Source organism: Hesperophylax consimilis, chromosome 13 (genome assembly GCF_061612785.1).
Source record: "Hesperophylax consimilis isolate HC1 chromosome 13, BYU_Hcon_1.0, whole genome shotgun sequence".
NCBI classification, from domain to species: domain Eukaryota; kingdom Metazoa; phylum Arthropoda; class Insecta; order Trichoptera; family Limnephilidae; genus Hesperophylax; species Hesperophylax consimilis.
The window spans coordinates 35,565,423-35,586,813 of NC_142848.1; the positions used below are offsets into that span (position 1 = coordinate 35,565,423).

General features: G+C 34.3%; 2 protein-coding genes across 2 annotated transcripts in view; one reads left to right on the forward strand and one right to left on the reverse strand.

The window, feature by feature from the left end:
• The window catches only part of LOC149418913 (diuretic hormone receptor-like), a 579,308-nt gene that overhangs the window by 41,115 nt on the left and 516,802 nt on the right, over window positions 1-21,391 (forward strand). The window lies entirely within an intron of this gene.
• LOC149418914 (uncharacterized) lies at window positions 961-2,933 on the reverse strand. The gene is made up of 2 exons (XM_089638436.1): window positions 2,424-2,933; window positions 961-1,398 (listed from the first exon to the last, which is right to left on the reverse strand). The coding sequence occupies exons 1-2, from the start codon at window positions 2,895-2,897 to the stop codon at window positions 961-963; spliced, it is 912 nt and encodes a 303-aa protein (XP_089494562.1). The 5' UTR covers window positions 2,898-2,933.

A 21,391-nucleotide genomic window follows, 5' to 3' on the forward strand; every position in this document is an offset into this window, starting at 1 on the left:
TGGTATTGATCTGGACAACGTTTAATTTTAACAAGACGGCGCTACGTACCACACAAACCACGAAACCATTGATCTTTTACGATTGAATATCAAAATAACACCTCTTATTAGCTGCCTTTATACAGTCGCTCTATCGCGCATTCTCAGGAGCGTACAGGATTGCGTATTGGTAAGCCTGTGCGCGCAATCGTGCGCGATCACTTTTTGTTAGTTTTGAAGCTTAACATTCATTCGCGCGCGATTACATGTGAACGTTACATGTGAACGGAAAGAGCGAACGTGTAAAGACTAATCATGCGCGATAGACCGCGTGGAACTGGCGCGTGTTGGAGTGTGTGCAATTTACAAAGTTTTACTCAAGTTCGCGTACACTCAGTATAGTACGACGGAGCAAAATGGATAGAAGAAAAAGAAATATCATGGCACAAGTCATGATATTTGCTGGTGTTAGCCTACTCAAAAAGAAGAAGAAACGATCTGTATGGGTTAAGAAATACAGACAGCAATATTGTCATATGCCACTGATTGAAGAATTACGTGAAAATTATCCGGACGATTTCAAGAATTATTTGCGTATGGATGATCAGTTATTTAGTATGTTGTTAGATAAAATCAAACATAAAATATCAAGGCAAGACACCATTATGAGAGAGAGTATTAGTGCAGAAGCACGATTAGCAGCAACTCTTCGATATCTCGCCACAGGACGCTCATTTGAAGATTTGAAATTCAGTACCGGTATATCTGCTCCATCTCTTTCTTCAATAATACCAGAAACGTGTCGAGCTATTTATGAATGTTTAAGGGTGGATTATTTAAAGGTAAGTAACTTTATTATTGTTATAAATAAAAATCTAAGTAATCAGTCCTGTATATCTTTAATCATCATCCAAATTATAGTTTTACATAGTATTTTTTATTGAGATTAATTGTGATTCATTTGAGATACATATCAGATTGTCATTGGTACGTATCAGTAGAAGATTCGTAAAAAGTTCTCAGGCTTGTTTCTTCCTGATTTTGGTAGATGCCTTCTAATATAGACTGTGATAAGTCTGAACTAATCGATGAAGTCCTGTGCAAGTCAGCAGAAGACGGTGTTCGAATGGTCTTATTACAATAATTGTCGCATATGTCAGTTTCTTCCGTCAACTTTTTCAGCAACCCTTTGCGTAAAATATTATTTATTAAGGATTCCGCATAAATTGCCTGCACCGGATCCATTTTAATTAATTTTTTGGCCATATTCATTCCGACGACTTCGAACTCCGAAAACTCCTTGCTATTTGATTTGAGAGTATCTGCACAGACTTTAAAGAATTCGGCCTGGTAGTTGTTTGTAGCTTTTCTTTTATTTCTACGCGGTGTCGAGTCCCATCCAGTAGGAGCAGCATCATTCTAAAAATATAAGACAAAAAACATATTATAATTTCATTTTCAGATGCCGTCTACGAAGGAAGAATGGATCAAGATAGCAAAAGAATTTGAAGTGAAATGGCAATTCATCAACTGCGGAGGTGCCATGGATGGCAAGCACATTCGCATTGTGCCTTTGCCGGGTTCCGGAGCTGTGTACTATAATTACAAACACTTCTATAGCATCGTATTGATGGCTTTAGTTGGTCCAAACTATGAGTTTCTTTATGTTGACGTGGGTAAAAATGGAAGAGTATCCGATGGAGGAGTCTTAGAGCAAACAGAATTTTATCATAAACTGCAAATGGGCGATCTCAATTTTCCAGAAAATTGTGATACCGTAAATAACTTGAACTTTGTCTTTCTGGGTGATGAAGCGTTTCGATTAGAACCTAATTTTCTCAAACCATATTCTCAGAGAGAACTAGATTACGAAAAAAGGATTTATAATTACAGACTGTCAAGGGCCCGTAACGTAGTTGAAAATGCATTTGGAATCATTTCAGCTAGGTTTAGGGTATTACAAACAGCAATAAATATAAAAAACCACAAAAGTATTTGTTACGTCGTCCTTGCTATTTGCACTTTACACAATTTTTTGTGTAAACGCAGTAACACATATCCTATTTCTAATTACCCACGAGACGAGATTACTACAGACTCTCAACAAAATTCTGTTCCATTGATCAATCTTCAAAGACGTCCCCACACACAGATCACTTCGGAAGCTAAACGAAACAGAGAACAATATAAAACATACTTTAATACAGATGGGAGTGTTGAGTGGCAAGATCGTATGGTTAATAGTGGAAGAACTTAAAAACAGAAAATATAATGTAAAGGTTGTCGGACCTTCTCTTAAAGTTGCGTGTGTGTGTGTCTTTGTGTGCGACAACCAATAGGGTTAAGTAACGTGAGTTCTTAAACGGTCAAAATGTTTTAACTGTACTATTGGATATATTTAAATGTATAATAATAATAAATAAAAATAAATTAAATTTACTTACGACTTGAGTTTGCTGTCCAATTTCACCAACGCCACTTTCTGTTATTCCGCCTTCGTTGGTCGAAATAATATTTTCCTCAACAGCTCTGTTTTCATCAACTGGATCATCCTCAATGTTAGATATACTGTCAGTAGGTAGTTCTTGGTCCTCAGTGAACAGCAAATGATCATAGTACCAAAGCGAGGATTTGTACACTTCATCTGTTCCTTTTCCACTGCGGTGGCTGTTTTGAACTTTCTTTAGTTCCTTTCGAAAAGAGCCTCTTAGACTTTGTAGTTTTTTGACCACAAAATCTCGATTGGCATCAGGAAATCCTTTCTCTTTACAAAAGTCGATTATTTTGATGTAAGCTTCCTCCTTAAGATTTTTGTTTTTATAATGTTCCGACTTAATTTTCCATAGGCAAGGAAAAGACTTATATAACTCAAGTAACTCTATTATTAATTCTTTACTCCACGTGCGTATGTCCGCCATCTTGCGTGCGCGAAAGAACTGTACGTGTAAAGCAACCTCGAACCACGCGATTGCGTCAAATACTGATGAAGCAATCGCACGGTCTATCCCTTCCGAATCCCTCATCTTTACACGCGCATTCTTTCGCGCACTATTGCTGTTTCACGCGCGACAGAGCGACTGTATAAAGGCAGCTATTGTCATGCTGGACGTTTACGTAAACCGAGCAGTCTTAACAAATAATTATAAGCAATAATTAGTCGCCTGAAATATCAATACAAATTGAAAATATCTCCCGATTAAAAATAAATGCCGCCAAAGTCAATTCAACCTGTGCCTTCTGATGTCCGGTCAGGTGCTCTGAAACCACTGAGCTATGTCGACTTATTTTCAACCCGCCAAATGATTTAATCAACAATTACTGCTTATTATATTTTTCCACCTATAAACAACCAACTTTATTTTTGTAGGAAAGGCTTTGTTAGTGCTAAATTTCTAATATCTTAATTTATTGGTGAAATATTATAACGAGCAGTTTTAGTTTGTTGGCTAATATTGATGGTTAATACACAATTCATCAGAGAAAGAACATAGCATTATCTACATTCATAAGTGTAAACGAACGATATTATTGAAATATTTCTGTTGACAAGGAAAGATATGTGAAGTTCGTTCAACTTGTTGTATAATTTTATCGTATTTCGCTCGAAACTTCACTATAAAAATATTGTCACCTTGTTTATTCAAACTGTAAATGTCAAACTGACAAATCACTTCCGCTTAGTGTAAATGGAAAAGCGCCAAATTTCACACCCAAAACAAGGCGCCTAATATTTTATTCACTGTGAGGCTTTGTCGTTGAAAAACTTTATATTTTTCTAATTCTGTGCAAGCCAAAAAGTGTTTTGAGTGCTGTAACGTATTTTCTATTTACAGTGTCAATATTTACATAAAATATAACGTCACATGGTTATATTGTATATAAACAAACTTTTTGTACACTTCGGGCAAAGTACTGGAGAACTCTTAAATAATTTATTTACTCGATTTCTTCGGAACGACATATCATTATACTGTGAACAGTAGACTTCGCGTAGCGCTCATACGAACTCTGGTGGAATAAAAAGATACTATCTTAAACTGCTGCCATCTTGACAGTATTGACGGGACACGGAACACACAAACAAATGTATATACAGACGAAATGCAAAGTGCTCGACTTAAAACAGGACTCCAGTCAATTTTTGATATGCGACGTCCACGCAGGCTTCGAAAATAATTTAGCCATGATAAAATTTATTAAAATACTTATTAGCGTAAAACGAAATGTTATATTTTGTCGAATATTTGAGCTTAGTAGTCCCAGAGAGAGGTCGTTCGTACGTCATCGACTATCGTCCTCTTTCTTCTCACACATCATGAAAGAAAACCAAAAAGACAAGATAGTAGATATAGATAGATACGTCACTTAATAATTAATAAAACCTTAAATTGTAATATTTAATCACTGAAGACAGTATTAACGACTCTCAAACAAAAGATGTGAAACACTAAATCCGACAAAGATTCGGTTGCATCCAGGAATAGAACCCAGGAACATAGACTTGACGATGCTTTGCTCTATCACTAATTGAATATTTGACCCTATCCTCTTCGTTAACTGTATCATAGTTTGACTAAGAGCTACCAAGGGAATCTTCATTTTTCTGAACGCATATTTTGAATTAGCTCAGTGGCAGGTAACATTATATGTCAGTGGCGACATTGGTTTCCATTCGAATAATGGAAGGCATTTCTGGCGTTCTCCTTTATTCTACGTTCGAAATGCAAATTGGTTGAATCCTTTGCATTTTTACTTCAAATTAGTTTCTTTAAATTCATCTCATCTAGGGAGAGATAATACCTATTGTTACACCCATCTCAATGTAATGTCAAGTCAAAAGTTAAATTAAAAAGAATCCACCGCCACGAGCGCTGTTTGCTGCGTGTAGGATCGACTCGCATATTATTAAAATCTGGAGCTGCAGGCTGCCGTACCGGAATAAAACAACTAAATTTAATACAAGTTCTTTTCAACGACAACGAAGCCGTAATAAAATGTCGTATTCATCAGACTTTCGAGACTAACACCTTACTACCACCCCAAGAATACTAGTATTTTTCTTCTTCTTTACGAGCCTTCTGACGTCCATATTTAGATATACGCCTCCTAGTATTTACATTTAAAAAAAATCAATTATTTAATCTATGAGAGATAAATAAAAAAAATCATCTATTTTTTATTTTTTTTCATTTTTTTAATTTTTTTTTATTTGATATTTGAAAAAAATATTTTTTTACATAGATAAGTATACAGGATATAAACACGATATAAAACAATAGAAATTAAAGTAGCATTTCCTCACCATAAAGAGACAATATTAATAGAGCAATATTTAATAATTGAACATCCTTAAAATTTCTGTTAATGTTTTAATGTCATTTAAAAATTACATTATTAACTGTTTCTTTACGGTTTTAGAAATTTCATTAAATCGCACCATTCCTCTTGCCATGCTAAGGAGTGTATTAGCAATTAACTCCTAAGGACGAAAAAGACAAACTTGAATTATAATTATTGACCAGTATTTAATTTTTACGATTTTATGTCCGGGTTTAATCTTCCCCATAGGAAAAACTAAACCCCTCCACACACTTTTCCACAAATGATCATCTAGTCAATCAACATTATGCAAGTGCATTATATAAGCAAAATAAATACAAAACAATACAAGAACAACACGTCAAATCACCAGAGATGAAATGGGAAAATAATTCATCGACTCCAGATATTTTCATATCAGAGAGTTCGGCTCGGTAGAACTCCTAACAGGGCCTATAAATCCTACTGATCGCTCTACGGGTCCCACTCAGGCGTAGTTTGTTCAATTTCTTTGCTGGCTAAGTCCTCCTTCACAACACAAGCAACATTTACAGCTTACTGTGGTGGTAGTAGGAGATTTCCAAATATTATCAGGTTATTCGTAACCCGGGAATATTTGTCTTTATTTTTAAGTAAAAAAAAATACATACATTTTACATAATATTACGTTTTCAACAGCGCCTGATTTTAACTCATAAATCCGCCCGCCCCGCCGCTCCTGTGAAAATCCGTTCATAGGAGCGGAATCCGGAACGCACCTATAGGAATATAATTCCTATGTAATATTTCATACCAACAATATGCTGTTTCCATTTCCAGGGCCAAAATATTTCAAGTTGATGAAATTTTGCATACTTGACACTTTAACTTTTAAAACAAGAGGGAGGTGACAGTCTACGTCTACAAGAGATTTAGAAAACTACATGACCCTTTTTCCATCCCAAAGCAGAAATATTATATTTCTGGATGATATTTTGTACACTTGATGTTCAAAACAAAAAGAAAAACTACTGTCCACAAGTCCAGATCTCTTTCGAAAATGTCTATGAAAAGCCCGGGCAACGCGGTATTTTAAGAACTGCTCTAAGGAACAAGCAGCATTAATCCCGGGTGCACCGATGCACATGCGTGAAATTCGACAGACACGAGCGGAACACCAGTTCACAGTCTATGTTGGCTTCATGAGAAGGGGCCGTTTCTTCTTCCCATTTTTGTGTAAATATGTACGTTGAACAAGCTACCGGCATCTGTTTTTCCTCTTTCATATAATCTGCTCTTTAAGACCGGTATTAATTAATCCCTTCCTACAGCCCTGACCTTAACACGCCTCTCTCACAGAGAGGTGTCACATAATCACATTCAGCTGGTACTCCTGCTGAGGATTATTTAATTAGAAGTTGATGCGCACACACTGCACCTGTACACAATAGATTTCCATTCCCGCAACATTAGTTAAGTTTTGTTTACCTATTAAAAGTTCCTTTCGTACTTTTGCATGGAGTAAAAACAAAAATAGTCCCTTTCAGGACTGTTTCTTTCTCAATTTTATATTTTAAGTCACGTAACGTATTACAGAATAAATAATGGTTTCTAAACTCCATGTACGGTGCACCATCGGATGTTGGGATTTTGCAACGTAATGGTAAAAGACTTATTTATGTTACATTTAAAAAGATTTTTTTGCCACATGACCTAATGATTGATTAAGGATGTTTTTTCATGATTTGGTTGTTTCTTACGTTATTATGTTTTTCCGCCTAAATGTAAATACCTATCATCGCCATCATCCAATGTGGGATTTTGAAGTTACAAGACTTCCTTCTTCTATCTATCTTTTTTATAAAACGCGTGGCGGACGGGCGACGTTTTTGGTTTGGAAGGTTGTCTGTGGTGGGCAGTGGGGATTTGATTTTTATACAGTTTTGTTCCGAGACTGTTGAAATTTTGCACACTTAACCTTCAAAACAGGAGTAAGGTCACTGCTTACATAAAATTTTTAAAAACTCCATATAAAGCCCGCGATATAAAGAAGAGTGTCTGTGGCGGGCGGGCACAATATATTTAAGCAAATCCTACAGTTTTAATTCTAGAGTGTTAATTTTATAGAATTTTACACTTGACGTTCAAAATAAGAGGAAAATTATTGTAAACGTCTGATTTAGAAAAATCCACAATAACTCCGGGCAATGCCGGGACTTTAATCAGTATTATCTAAAAATAAGACTTTAATCATCACAATGTTTATTGATCGATTTAGGTTATTTATTCCATGATTCAGGTTTCATTATTCACGATTAAGGTTTTTTCTTTCAAAGTTGAGGCGATCAAAATGATTCATTTCTTTATCTATGAGTAAAGTTTACATTACAAAGAAATTACATTAAGGTACAACAAAGATACATTGTTTTTATTAAATTTCGGTATCTATAAGCAAGGTTTACATAAAACAAAAATTACTTTAAGGTTCAACTAACATACATTGTTTTAATTACATTTCGTTATCTATGAGTAAAGTTTACATAAAACGAAAATTACACTAAGGTTCAACCAGCATACATTGTTTTAATTACATTTCTTTATCTATGAATACAGTTTACATAAAACGGAAATTACATTGAGGTTGTTCCTTTTATGATTTTTTACCGCCTAAAATCATATTTGCTTCTGTTTTGGAGATTTACAAATTTAAATTATGTAAATATCTTAGATTTTACCACGTAAAACCTTTAAATTATTTTTCTCGTTCTTTTTCAAAGGCCAAGATAATTGTTTTGGAAGTGCTTTTCTTTCCGTCTTGATTGATGAATTTTTAAAATATAATTACGACCTTTGAACATCAGCCTACAAAGCTTTTTAAAACCTCCGTTAAAGAAAAATCAAATCCCACCTATCCCCCAGCTATAACGCAGACAATATTGAGATGAAGTCTTATATTATTACTGGTTTTGTTTTTAATTTGAAGATCTCCAACAATTTTTATGTGAATTTTTTATCAAATTTTTACCTTCGATCTACGTTCATATTTTTACGTGTGACAATTGTTTCATAAATAAAAGTTGTAACGTTGTGCGCCAAATGTAAGGTTTGGAAATTAGCCGGGTTGTTGAGACCCTCTCAGGTTAAGTGGGATATGACAGCTTTTAATGTTATTGGAAAAGGTTCTACTTTTGTTCTGAAATAAAATATTCTTTTTAGAGCGATCATACAAGGTATATTTAAACCGAGGACAAATTATGCATTAATAAATAGCATACGCGAAGATAATTGACAAGCAACAAGCATACCTCTGGACCCACGGTAAAAACTGAGCTAACTAAAGATCCTACGTAGAATGTGCGTAGAACAAGTCAGTAGCGCAGAAAACAGGAGGTCGGAGCAAGATCCTTGGTGCGACATGAGCCTGGATGACGAGATCACTGCATCCCGCGAAGCTGATCCTTCAAAAGGGAGGGTCGCCGCCAACGTGCTGGAGGATGGGGGTTCATTGAGGCCTTTTCATCGAGGAGGCCCACAAATAAGTCCTTTGCGAGTTCGATTCTGTTTCAGGGCGCATCCGCGTGATTAAGGCGAAATAGGTAGACTTGACCTGAAATTTAGCATTTTTGAGGCCAGTTTTAGACGTATGGACACTTTTCTAGAAAAAAACACAAATTGATTTTGAAAGATCGTTATTTTATCTAGTAAAGCAAGCTGTTAAATTTTGAAAAATAATATTATTTTCATATCATAATAAAGTGTTACCGTTGGACGTTGCGCAGATTTGTTGCATTTTCAAAGGTGAATTTGTATTATACAACAAATATTTCAAATCATATAATAATACAGTATAAACAATCAACAAATTATCTACCAAAAGTATGTATAAGAATTTTGTTTTTATTTTGAATAAAATTACTAATAAATAAATTCGAACACGCGGTTTTGTGACGAAAATCCCTCAATTTGACTATTTATTTATGGTCTTACAAATTGGTATAGTTCAGATTTTTTACAAAAATAATTTACCCAGACATTATTAAAGCATTAGAAATAATTTATGACCAAAAAGATATAAATAGTAAAAAAATATATTAAAAAGTATATAATAGTAATTAATTTCGATTCGCGGTTTGTGCATTTTTATTAACTCGGCGAAAGAGAAAATTTTGTCATTCTCCGCCACGACCTGGCGGCGAGCGGACGTGTAGTCTACGCCGGTCTAGTTAATAACATTTTAAAGAAATTCCTTGCTTAAAAATGGGGAGGAAAATACCCTTGGAACAAAAGTTTTATTACAAAACACAAATTACGACATCAAAAACGTACGTAGGAGATATATTTAAAAAAAAACAAAGGTTAGTGATATTTAATTACCAGTGTACATTGTACGTACTTATATGCTACAGGGTCGTTCGAAAGAATCAATCAGAATAAGCACATATTTTTTATAACATTTCGCGATAATTTTGTGTTGTTTAATTTCCAGGGAATCAACTATGGGGACTATCAGAAGTTTATGTCTGTCATCGATGTTTCATGTATAAATGTTAAAACTTATGCCAAGTTACTTGAAACAGTTTGTGATTGGTTGTCAAAAAGTGCCACGAACCCATAGACATATGAATATTAGTAGACCTGCCCTAAGTGATTAAAAGCGTATTATTCCCCACTCCCCATGCCGGTTCTATTGGAGCCGGCTGGGCTCGCGTATGGCTTCCCGTGAATCTTGAGAATGTGACATCATCATTCTTGTTCGAACTAGCGTCGAGCTATGGTCGAGGCATTTTACGAAATAACACGGCAAAATGGTGGCTTAGCTATGAAAACTTGTAAAAATAGATGTGAAAAAGAGAATAAACCCAATTTTTGTATTACATTCCATATGTAAGCATTATTTTAAGCGTAATTACATCGTATAATATGGATCAGTTTGTAGAAACATATACTATCACATCGAGATATATCTGTACGCATCGTTGGTTACTGGGAACTAAATTATGAACACTTATAAAAGTGTCTTAACTAAATACGTAAACAAAATATTCGATTCTGAAAATAGAAGAAATTTTTTTTTGCCGAATTTGGACTTCGCAAATTTGTTCATAACGTGGCGAGTAATTTGCGCTCCCATGTAAAAATGTCTATTCATTCAAAAGCAGATTTTACTTTTAAGAACTAAATGGTGATATTATAATGCGAGATGCCTATATACTGTCAGATTGATTTATTGACGAATCACAGTCAGCTTTACCCCCTTCGTTCTTCAACAGTTGATTTTACCCCTCACCTTTAATTTCTAGTCTATATATTCATATGTCTATGCACAAACCAAATGAATTTTGATTCGTGATGTGCGATTCAAATAATTTTACTGTTCATAATTTCTATTTTATTGTCCAATTCACTATTACATTGGTATAATTCAACATATTTAATATTTTTTGTTTTACTTTTTGTCACTTTCATAATGACATATTGTGAATTGAGCTTCTTGTTTTAGGAAAAAAGACGAGGTTATTTTAGACATACTAACCTATGATTTTTCAATCGAAATTTACCTCGTGAATTTAATAACATTTCGAAAATTAGACGAGTCAGGTCGCTCCGTTAACCATGAAAACAAATAATGAAAGCAATACAATATTATGCAATCGCATAACTACATATGTAGGTAGTTACCATAGAAAATAGTTGGAAATAAAACCTAGTTTTAATATAAATACTAGGTACTTCAGTTTTAAGGAATAAACCCTCTTTTCAATGTCATATGTATCAAATCAAGTCATGCTTTAAATATAAGTATTAGAAATAAAACTTACTGGAAATAGTACATTCATATACCTACCTATTTTGTATCTACTAGGTCATCGCACTGCATTTGTATTTATTTATGTTTACGCACTCCGACGTATAATTTACAAAAATGTATGTAACTACTTATTAGGAAGAAAGCTACAACCGAGAATTCAACAACAATAATTGTTATCGGAACCATGCTGTAGTTTTCGTCAGCCGCGCAGTTGTATGGCTTGCAGTGGAATGAATTCGGTATTTCTGTCTCGTTCTAAAAAAACGTCCAATCGCGAGACCGTCTTTTAACGAAATTTGAATTCTCGTCCGCTGGTTAAGACACCTCAACAATTAGTCACTGTATCATCTCCAACGGCAGATGGCTTTCGATTCGGGAGCGCAAAGCAAAAACCTCCGGAGTCACTTCACACTTTTAAATCATCTTGGCCAAAATGTATTCATTTTGTAAACTTCAAAATGCACTTTGACACACAGCACAAACATCCCTACCAACAAGGATTGCCCGAAAAATGAAAAGAAACAGATCGATAACCTTAATTAAGTGACCAAAACAATAATAAATAATAAATAAAATTCGAGCTTATATAAAAAAAGTGTTTTTTTTTTCTTCCTTAGCCATTCCTTTTGTCCTTGTTATTAGTTCTTTTCGCAAACAATCTTTTGGATTTTTTTACTGTGATTATACGTTTAGCGAAATTTACTAGTTTTGCATTTAATTTTAATATTACATATTTAGAAAAAACCTACTTCTTTTATGACTTTAATTGTTGACAAAAATAATCAAAACGAAATCGGATTTTATTGTCTTCAACACATGGAATAGTATTCATTAACGTTACATATTTTATTAATAATAAAGCAGACTTGTAATCACTATTAGAAACATCATTCAGCTAAAGTTGTACGATTTCCTAAACCTTCCATTCAAGCGGGCGCTCTTCGTAATCACACCTACAATGTTTACAGATGAATGCAATAATTACCAGAAATCTTTGCAAGGAGTGGTGAAATAATCTCTCGAGTCTCAGCTCCAAGTTGTAAAGTTGTGAGTCTGTTGAGACGAGAGAACTTGCTTGCAGCCAGAGATGAATGCTGCTTTGTCCAAATCCCCGCGGAGTCTGCTTTAGTTATAGACTTTCTTGACAAATTTATACAAGATTATCATAATTAGGTATGTGTAGCTTTTGTCAGAACAAGAACTTGCGTAAAGTGAAAACAAATCGTTAATTTTTTTAAAGGAATTACCGCACAAATACTGCTCCTATCTGTCTAGAGACAATGAAACTATGGCGTCACAATTTGGTTACTGTATAGCAAAGTAACGGATTATTTAGATCTGATCAACAAATACGTCTGAAATTATTTCTAGCAACGCTAGCGTTTCGATTATGTGGCTGAAACAATGTATTTCAAGTCTCATTTGTCCGGAGCCACTGAAACTGTGGTAGAATATCGAGATATATTCAGTCAATTGTAAAGTCCAATAATTTAATACTTCAAAACATTTACCTCAAAACCAAAGCGACAATACAAATAACATTTGTGATTCTGATCATATTCCACTGGTATTCAAGGTTTATCTAGGTTGAAAAGCATAAACAGTTTTAAAGCCTCGGTGAAACATGCCATCTTTGGTAGGAAGTGAAAATATTGTTAAAAAATTGTGTTTCAACAAAGTTACTATTTTTTAAAGAAATTTTTGGTACGTTATGATCTCATGCATAAAGGAATTCATGCTTTACTTGTGCAACAAAACAATACTTATACCTACTTAATACACTTGGCTTTTGACCTACAACCAACTCGTTAAAATTGTATTAGAAATTAGCATTTTCCATTGAAAAATTAAGGAACTGTAAAACCTTATATTTTGATAATGGCCTTTACTCCAAAGGAAGGTACTTGAAACTGAGAAAACAGGTGATTGAACTTTATTTAGGTCTACATTAGGCATCTTCTTTACGCACAATAATATGCCTGGAAAAAATGTCCCTTTTTTATAACTCGTATAAAAGTTCATAATAAAAAGATTAAAATATTTTAACTTTTCCATTTTATTGTGCATGCTACCAAGTAAACGTCTTTATTTTCTGAGGCATACCAGTTTTCGGCATGATAAAACTTGGTAGATTATGATAGTAATAATTCTATGTTAGGCCAACGTTTGAAGTAAATTTTGGGCTGTGTTTTTTAAGAAGGAAAATCGCCGCCTCGGAGAATAATCCCCTGACGTTTTCCTAATCTAATTAAAGTTCCAGGTTCGTAAGGCTTATTCTGTTTAAAGTATTTTACTTTCGAGCTTATGCGTGAGATACGACGCGACGGTAGCCACATTTCATATCTGCTTAATAACCGAGATATTATCTGGATAGTATTGCTTAGACCTTGAGTTTGTGGAAAGATATACTTTGCTCCGAACACGAAATCCACTCCTGTTCTTCTCGAAGACGAAACACTTGTAAGATTTACATCTATTGATTTTCCTATATCATTGAAGCAATGCAATAACTTTTCTTCCCGTCTCGTCACATTTACGTAGATAATGTAAATCTGAGATGTTATTCCAATTAAGCTATTGAGCGTAGCTCATCTATTTTTATTTGACCATCTGGCATTTCATCTGTCCGTAAACTTGTTTATTACGTTCTGGTTCCGGTTCGAAATGGTTTGAAAGCTTAAAGGCCCTATAAACCAGTGACCAATTTTAAGTAAAATAATTGCTAAGTCTATGATTACCAATTGTACCATTTATTGTGTAGGCGTCTAGGTCTTTTTGAACTATGAGTTGTCCCAGGTAGAGATAAAATAAAGATTGTATTATGGATCACGGTGCCTAATTTTGAAGACAATGTAGTTGTGTCTGTGCGCATCATGGTGGGATGTGGTGGAGACTCATGATGATGATGGTCAGTTGATGGAAAGGTCGCAGATCTTACTGGTCCTGCAGTCTGATGCTCGACACCGTGGCGGTGAAGATAAACTGTGGACCAGTGTGTTCGTGGCGTTGTAGCCGTTATGTGAGTATTCTAGAGGTCGCAGGTAGACCAGCGCATTTTCGTCGCGAGTCTAGAAGCTTTCAGGTGTAATGCGCGTCGCCTCTACTAGTCTAAAAAAGTCTCGAGTTTTCTATGTTGCACTGCCAAAAACTGTAGCTTGTCGCTACAGAAACATCTCATGACATTAAATATTAAAGGTGGAATAATAAACATACTGCTTTAGTTCAAAATCCCAAAAAGAGCGCATTATAAAATATCATTATTTAACAACGACAACAAAAGTTATGTGTTCTCACCACGAAAATCTTTAAAGGGCCAAAATATAAAAATTTAAACCATTGAAAATTAAAAACCTAATTAGATTCTTACACGCCCTTTCAATGTTGCGGTGATAAAGCCGTCCTTGAGCCTGGTTTTGACCGATTTACCGCCTTTGTAATATGTCAAGTTTCTCACTGTTCTGACATTACGCGTTGCGTAATATTTGCGTACAACGTTTTTTTAGTAAGGCTGTAAATCTTTAACTCTTAACTAAGTATCTCCTCCAATGAATTTGAAACACAAACAAAATAAAGTAACTTGTTATAATACTAAAATACCTACTAACCACAGAACTTGAACAACAAGTGGAGGCTAACAATTTACATAATTCACTATAAATTATAAAACAAAACTTCGTATAAAGTTTAAATACAACAATAATAATCATATTTTAAGGTTGGTGTTCTTTGGCTTGGTTCAGACGAAGTGGATTCTTCCAAGCGTTTAAACTCGCGCGGATATTGGCAGCTGTTCAAAGAGTTCGAAACCCCCGGCACATTTAATAAACGGATATCGAAAAGGCTATATTTTTGGTTTTGATGAAACGTTCCATCAATCCGCACGCCAACTGAACGCAAACAGGCAACAATATAACTCGGTTCACTCGATTTCCGAGAAAGCGAAAATTGCAGCGACAAATTCTTCGCGCGGTCGTGTATATATTTACTACAGTTACCTGTCCAATATAAATCATGAATCAAAAAGTCTCTGGATAGAGCTATTTGAGAACAATTTGAAGGAAGATGGCAGGGAAAATGTTTGATAAATGCCTTTAACTACTTAATTTTTTTTAATAACATGTCTCATTTTGATGAATGAGCAACAAAAAAACAAACGAAAAATCGTAAACCGTCATAATTGGCTTAACAAATGAATAATAAAATTAATATTGTGTAACACGATTGTAGGGTAGATGTTATTTATTTAAAGTAGGTTCACAGATCACATATAGTAAAATAGTCACAATGTATCAAATCACAATAATAATCAACTGAGCAAGGGGTCGGAGGGAACCTTGCCGATTAGACTTTGGAAACAACAAAACTGACTCGTGCAGTTATGGTGACGAGCGGCGGCGACTGTGGTCTGCGTAGAGGGTCGTACCATAGGACGAAGCGCAACTAAGGCAGCAGTCGGGGTCTGGTTGGTGCTTTGCTTATGGAAGTAGAATACTCCTTAGAGGGTCGTGCCAAAGGACGAGGCGCAACTAAGAGAGTGTACTAGCCAAGGGCGAGATGCAGACGAACTGGTTGAATTTAGGACGTGTCGCTCCTTATATAGGCCATTCCTTGTAGAGGGGCGTGGCTTATGTGGCGACTCGGGGGTGGGAGATGCGCAGAGGGCGTCTGCGCAGCCTAGTTTGCCTAGGTATGGGTGAGCGGGAAGGCGCTGTACGGGGGAAAGAGATGGTGTAGTGGCGAGAGTAAAAACGGCGCGCTACAATTGTTCATTTTATACCACTTTGTAAAAAAAATATTTCAAAAGTTTGTCATACAAAATGGCTACCGGGCAATTTTTCCTCAACCTAGATTTGGCTTAATTTATTTTGCCAGAACATTATAAAATCCAAGAAAATTATAAAATAAACATTTGGTATGTGAAACCATAAAGTTACATGTGGGAATCACAGTCAACTTAGTGATAAAATTCGTTATAGAATATATGGAAAGTAAAATAAAATATTCATTCGAGGCATTTGATTGACAGAGTTAGTCGCCCCAGGGACATCGCCATTGGTAAGTTAGTTCTGCATCTGGGAAGAGTCAACATCCTGGGTTGGCGGCCTCGCGTGAAATAATCTGGGACATGAAATCCTTTTTATTCAAAAATGTGGTATTGATAATAAACCGTTCAGGAGCTTATTAACCATCAGAAGTAATGCTACATCTCTCCTAGAACTAAGATGTCAATCATATAAAATCGCTCTAATGCTCTCTCTGTCCAGGGTTTTTTAGGTTCATGATATATAAAAGTCGGTATAGGTTCACATTGCGAAAAATGGCCTCAATGAATTCCGTGAGAATTCGAAATTTGCTTAAGGAATTAGCAATAAAACTATTACTTCACTTTTATGCCATTGTTTACACAGTAAAAAAATTAACTTTATACTTTGTATGAAAAATCCCGCCAATTTATAATCATACTTTTAGATTCAATTTTTTGGATATTATCCATGTATAATTGAGAAAAAACTGAGAAGAAAAATTATTTATCTTTCCAACGACGAGTAAAACATATATGTCTATGCAGTATAGAAGAAAAAAATTTGCCACATAACCACCGTTCATCATTTTTAATTATGTCATTTTTAAGTGAAAAAAAGCTTTAGAGTGCCACATGATTCGAAAGCTCGGTTTCGGTAGTTTGGTAGGCACAGCAAATTAATGTTGACCGATTGTGATATTTTTTTGCGGTACTTACAAGTTTTCTTGTACAAAAATATGTATTATAAACCTTTTAAACCGATCAACTACAAATTCAATATAAAAAGATCATTAATCGAAGAAAATCTAAAGCGAAAACCATCAAAAGTAGAAAAAAACACTTCCAAAGAAAGCAGCAGTTATTTTAACTATATTTACTTCGCCTAAAGGCAAATAAAATTCAGAAAAAAACAATCAAATCTCTATCAAATCGAGAATTATAATCATAATCATTTCGCGTGACGTGGATTTATTCTGCACATCTCGGTGAAGTTTTAATTAAAAAATGCTGATTTTCGTAAAGCTCATAAACAATTACCATTTGTTATTCCCGATTTCCTCGGCTCGCGCCAAATAATAATAGCTGTTTTTGCAAATCTCAGCTTTTTTAAATAGTCGAAACTCCTTTCAATTTTTACAATATGAGATTATTATTTATCGAGATTACTTTAATGCTTATGATTTTATTTAGATTTAGCTTGCGATGTAATGCAATGGTTTATTACTAACAATAATTTAAATTACGATGATAGAAGTAATTTTTATGATTTTATTTAGCTTTAGTTATTGATACTTTCATTATCGCCCTGGTGAAAGACCACCATTCAGAATCGAAACGTTGGCATTGCTTTAAAAGGCTTTGGCTGTGTTAGATGACCAGATTTGAAAAGACAGATACTTCTCCATCTTCCGTTTTCCAATCTCCTTACCATCCCTACAATCATTATAATACATAAAGGATTAGTAACAAGATGTGTGGTTCCTTTTAATTGATTTATATCTATGGTTTTGGTTTTGTGGCAACTGCAGTAATTACTCAATTAACCATTGTGCATTAGTTAGATTGCTAACCCTTTAATATTTTTGATACTTCGGTTTCCACACCTGCGCTGTGAAGACAACATCTGAGCAGTTCAAAAAGTCAAGCACTGCAATTCCTTGATCGACAGCCAAGAACATTGGGCCACCTCTGGACTGATAGTTGACTGATCTGCAATTCGTTATAACGCCGCCATTACCTGATTTTTGAAACAAGATTCTTGGAGAATTTAGTAATCGGAAAATATCTTCCTATCCTGGACACTCACGGGCTTTTTTTCATGGAGCCATGATTGACAAGGACACTCTTACTTTGGAAGTTACACTATTTTTTTGGAAATTCTACCGAATTTTTATTTCTACCTGCTAAGCTATTCATCAACTACGTTTCAGTCATTATCACACCATACTATTACTCTAAGCAAGCCCTTTTGCCAGACAATTTTTTATTTATGGACGCTTTTGATTTTCAATATAAATTTTTTTGTATAAAATCATAAGACATTATTTCTGTTGTAAAAAACTCCATACTTTTTCAGAGCAGTAGTCAAGATTTGTACATTTCATTATATTTTATTTGTTTCCAACTAATCTAGCGGTAACAATTATTACTATCGATTGAAACTTATTGAGTTAAAAACTTAACACTAAATAATCGATAATTATTTTTCACACTTTTTTCAGTTAGTAGGTACAATAATATTAAAAAAATGCAAATAAAAATAATCAAATAAACACGATTTCACATTTGTAAAAATAATCTCTAAATTACTATTAAAACGACCACGATCTTGAAATGGAAATGCAACGTACAAGCAAGCCTACAGACAGACGAAATACAAAAGGATCGATTTAGAAAATCTCATTTCAAGACTCATTCAATAAGTGCGTGGAAACATTATGTTTGGCGTTAAAAACGTAAGGGCCAGCTGATTCATAGAATTTGAAAAATTAATCATATTTGAATGTTAATTTTCAAGTTCTGTAAAGGTTGTATTATTATACCATTATTGACCAGTTGTTTCACACAACTGAAATAATAAAATAACTTGAATGGAACTTTCACAGAACTTGATAATTAGGTTTTAAATGTGATGAATTGTTCAAATTCTGTGAAACAACCAGTCCTCAATATATGTAGTGTAATAGTTATAATTGCGGCACGTTCCAGAGTTGAACCATTCAGAATCAAAACCTTGCTAGAAATGGCTTTAGCCGTATTTGATGACTAGATCTGAATAGCCAGATACTCTCCGCACCTTCCTCTTTAGCATCTCCTTTCCCTACCCCAACCTTCATCCAAACAACATACCCCAATTGGGGATGCCGTAGTCTCTCTGGCTATGTACGGTTGGAATCTGTTGGGACTCTTGTGCGGTATTCACATGAAAAATGTTTGGTAAAAAATTATAACGTTTGAAACCAAAGTTCAGAATTAATTTAATTCTAATAATAAAATCTAAATAATATATATATTTTTTATAACGTGTTCCCTCGTAATTAATTTTGAAAGGAAATAAACTTAATTTAATTCAGAGCATCTCTTATCCTTCTTATCTCGTCCGGATTAAATTTAACCTTTATAACAGGGCTTAAATCAAAACCCTACGTTTGTAGGAGATAATCCTTGTGAAGAAGGTTATCGTGCAGATCTACCCTCATTATACAGCGAGGTCCCGACAGCCTTCAGCCGTCACGTAGCTTCAGGTTATCTGCCAGATAAGGAATTCCGCAGCCTTCTTGTCGACGTGAAATACCTTATAACTCCTTACATCATCGACTTTGTAGTCGATATGTTTTTCTATTCATTCGCTACGAATTTTCTTTGGACGTCAAAGATTTGTCATCCATTTTAATCATTGAATTCATGCTTTAATAATGAAAATATAAGGCACTAAAATTAATGCGTATTTAAAAAAACATTGCAGACTAATTAGCGATACTCTAACAATAATTTGAAACAGAAAAATCAGAAAAGGATACAGTCGCATTAGTTGGTAGAGTATAAAGTCCTAGATGCAACCGTATTTTTTTAGTTTGCGCATCGCTAATATTGTCTACAGTCATTAAATATTACACGTTGAGGTCTTACTCGTAAAGTTATTCCAAAAGTAAAACATATTTAATCCAGACTTCAGAAAAGTCAAAAGATGTCGCACATTAAAATAAAAAGAAAGTATATTTATCCAAGAAGGCATTTAGATTGCATTTTGTTGGAGATGAATCCTATCGATCATACATACATATAGCATCCAATAAAAATTTGAGTTAAGATAATGTAAGTAGTTATAATTTGAAGTATGATACAGTTAAATATGACCGAAGGAAATTGGGTCGGATTAGTTCAGTTGGTAAAGCAGCACCTCGGCAAGGCGAAGGTCCTGGGTACAACAGTGTCGCTAATATTATGTACAATAATTCAATTTTACAATTTGAGGTTTTACTCAGTTATTCCAAAAATAAATTTAATTTTTTTTTTCTTTATAAGGTGCCTTTTTATTTTTAAAGTAATGATTTTCACAGTATTTTTGATAAATAATAATGATAATACATATAAATTAATATTTGCAGATATTTTATGGTGTTTTAGTAATTATTTTATTTTACCATTGAACCATATTTCCCCATGATATACCATATTTTTGTAAATGCCTATAAACTGTATGTCTATTTGGAAAATGTTTTTGTCCGTTTGAATAATATTTTATAAATATTATTTTCGGGGTATCCTACCATGTTACGCTACCTCCTTTTTAAATCTAAAAATAATATTTTGTCCCTTTGCACGGTATTTGAATCCTTTCGAACAAAAGTTTTGTCCACAATATGTAAGGATATTTTACCTATTCAAAAATCTTTTATTAAATCTATGATAATCAAAAGCTCAGCCCCCTACCTACAAACTGAATATATTTTAAGCAATTGTACCTCTGTCTCAGGTAACTATGACATGCATATGTAGATGTACAATGTACACATCAAGGTATAAGGTAACCGCAAGTCAGTGGAAGGCCTAGGTGTGAAGACGGCAGGGTATACACAAGGAAGGAGAGATCACAACACTGAATAGTTAACTTCAAGAAGTGTGATCTAGGTATACGGATTTTAAACGAAAACTTAATTCGCGAGTTTTCAAAAGAGCAGGCCCCAGATAGGCCATTCAAATTAAATATATGTTCATGCTGCATTCGTTCTATTAGTTTTTCAAAGAGGTCGTCTCCTAATTTTTGATTTTGGTGAAAATGAATTATGTTTTAAGTATTTGTAACGACTGTAAAATTAGTTTTTCAGTGCTTTAAAAAATGACGAAGTTATGAGCTTTCATAGTGAACTTGGGTAAAATATATACAAAAGTGTCTCGTGATCACACGAGGCACAAATCATAATTCGAATGGCAGTGCTGCGGTTGATTTTCGTACAGCTTTTCATACATATATGACTTATACATATATATATATATATATATGACTTATACAGTCATTCGGTGTTTTCCAAAAATTGTAAAAGTTTTGTCCTCTGCATGTTCTAATTAGTACGATATTTTTATTTAAAAAAAACATGACATTTTATTTTACCTCGTTGATGCAGCCAGAAAATACGCCAAAAGCATCACCAATATTTGTACATGGTTGGCATTTATCACATGACAACAGTTTGTTTCTACGACTCGTTCTTGTATTCAACAGTTTAACCGTGGAATTTTTTTTTAGGCACGTGTACATATTTCCTCCCTCCATCTGCTTG

Excerpts from the sequence above, each read along its gene's own strand:
- LOC149418914 (XM_089638436.1), bottom strand. The coding sequence starts at position 2,897 with ATGGCGGACATACGCACGTGGAGTAAAGAATTAATAATAGAGTTACTT. Across the intron at positions 1,399-2,423 it reads TTGGACAGCAAACTCAAGTC|AATGATGCTGCTCCTACTGG; the intron begins GTAAGTAAATTT and ends TTATATTTTTAG.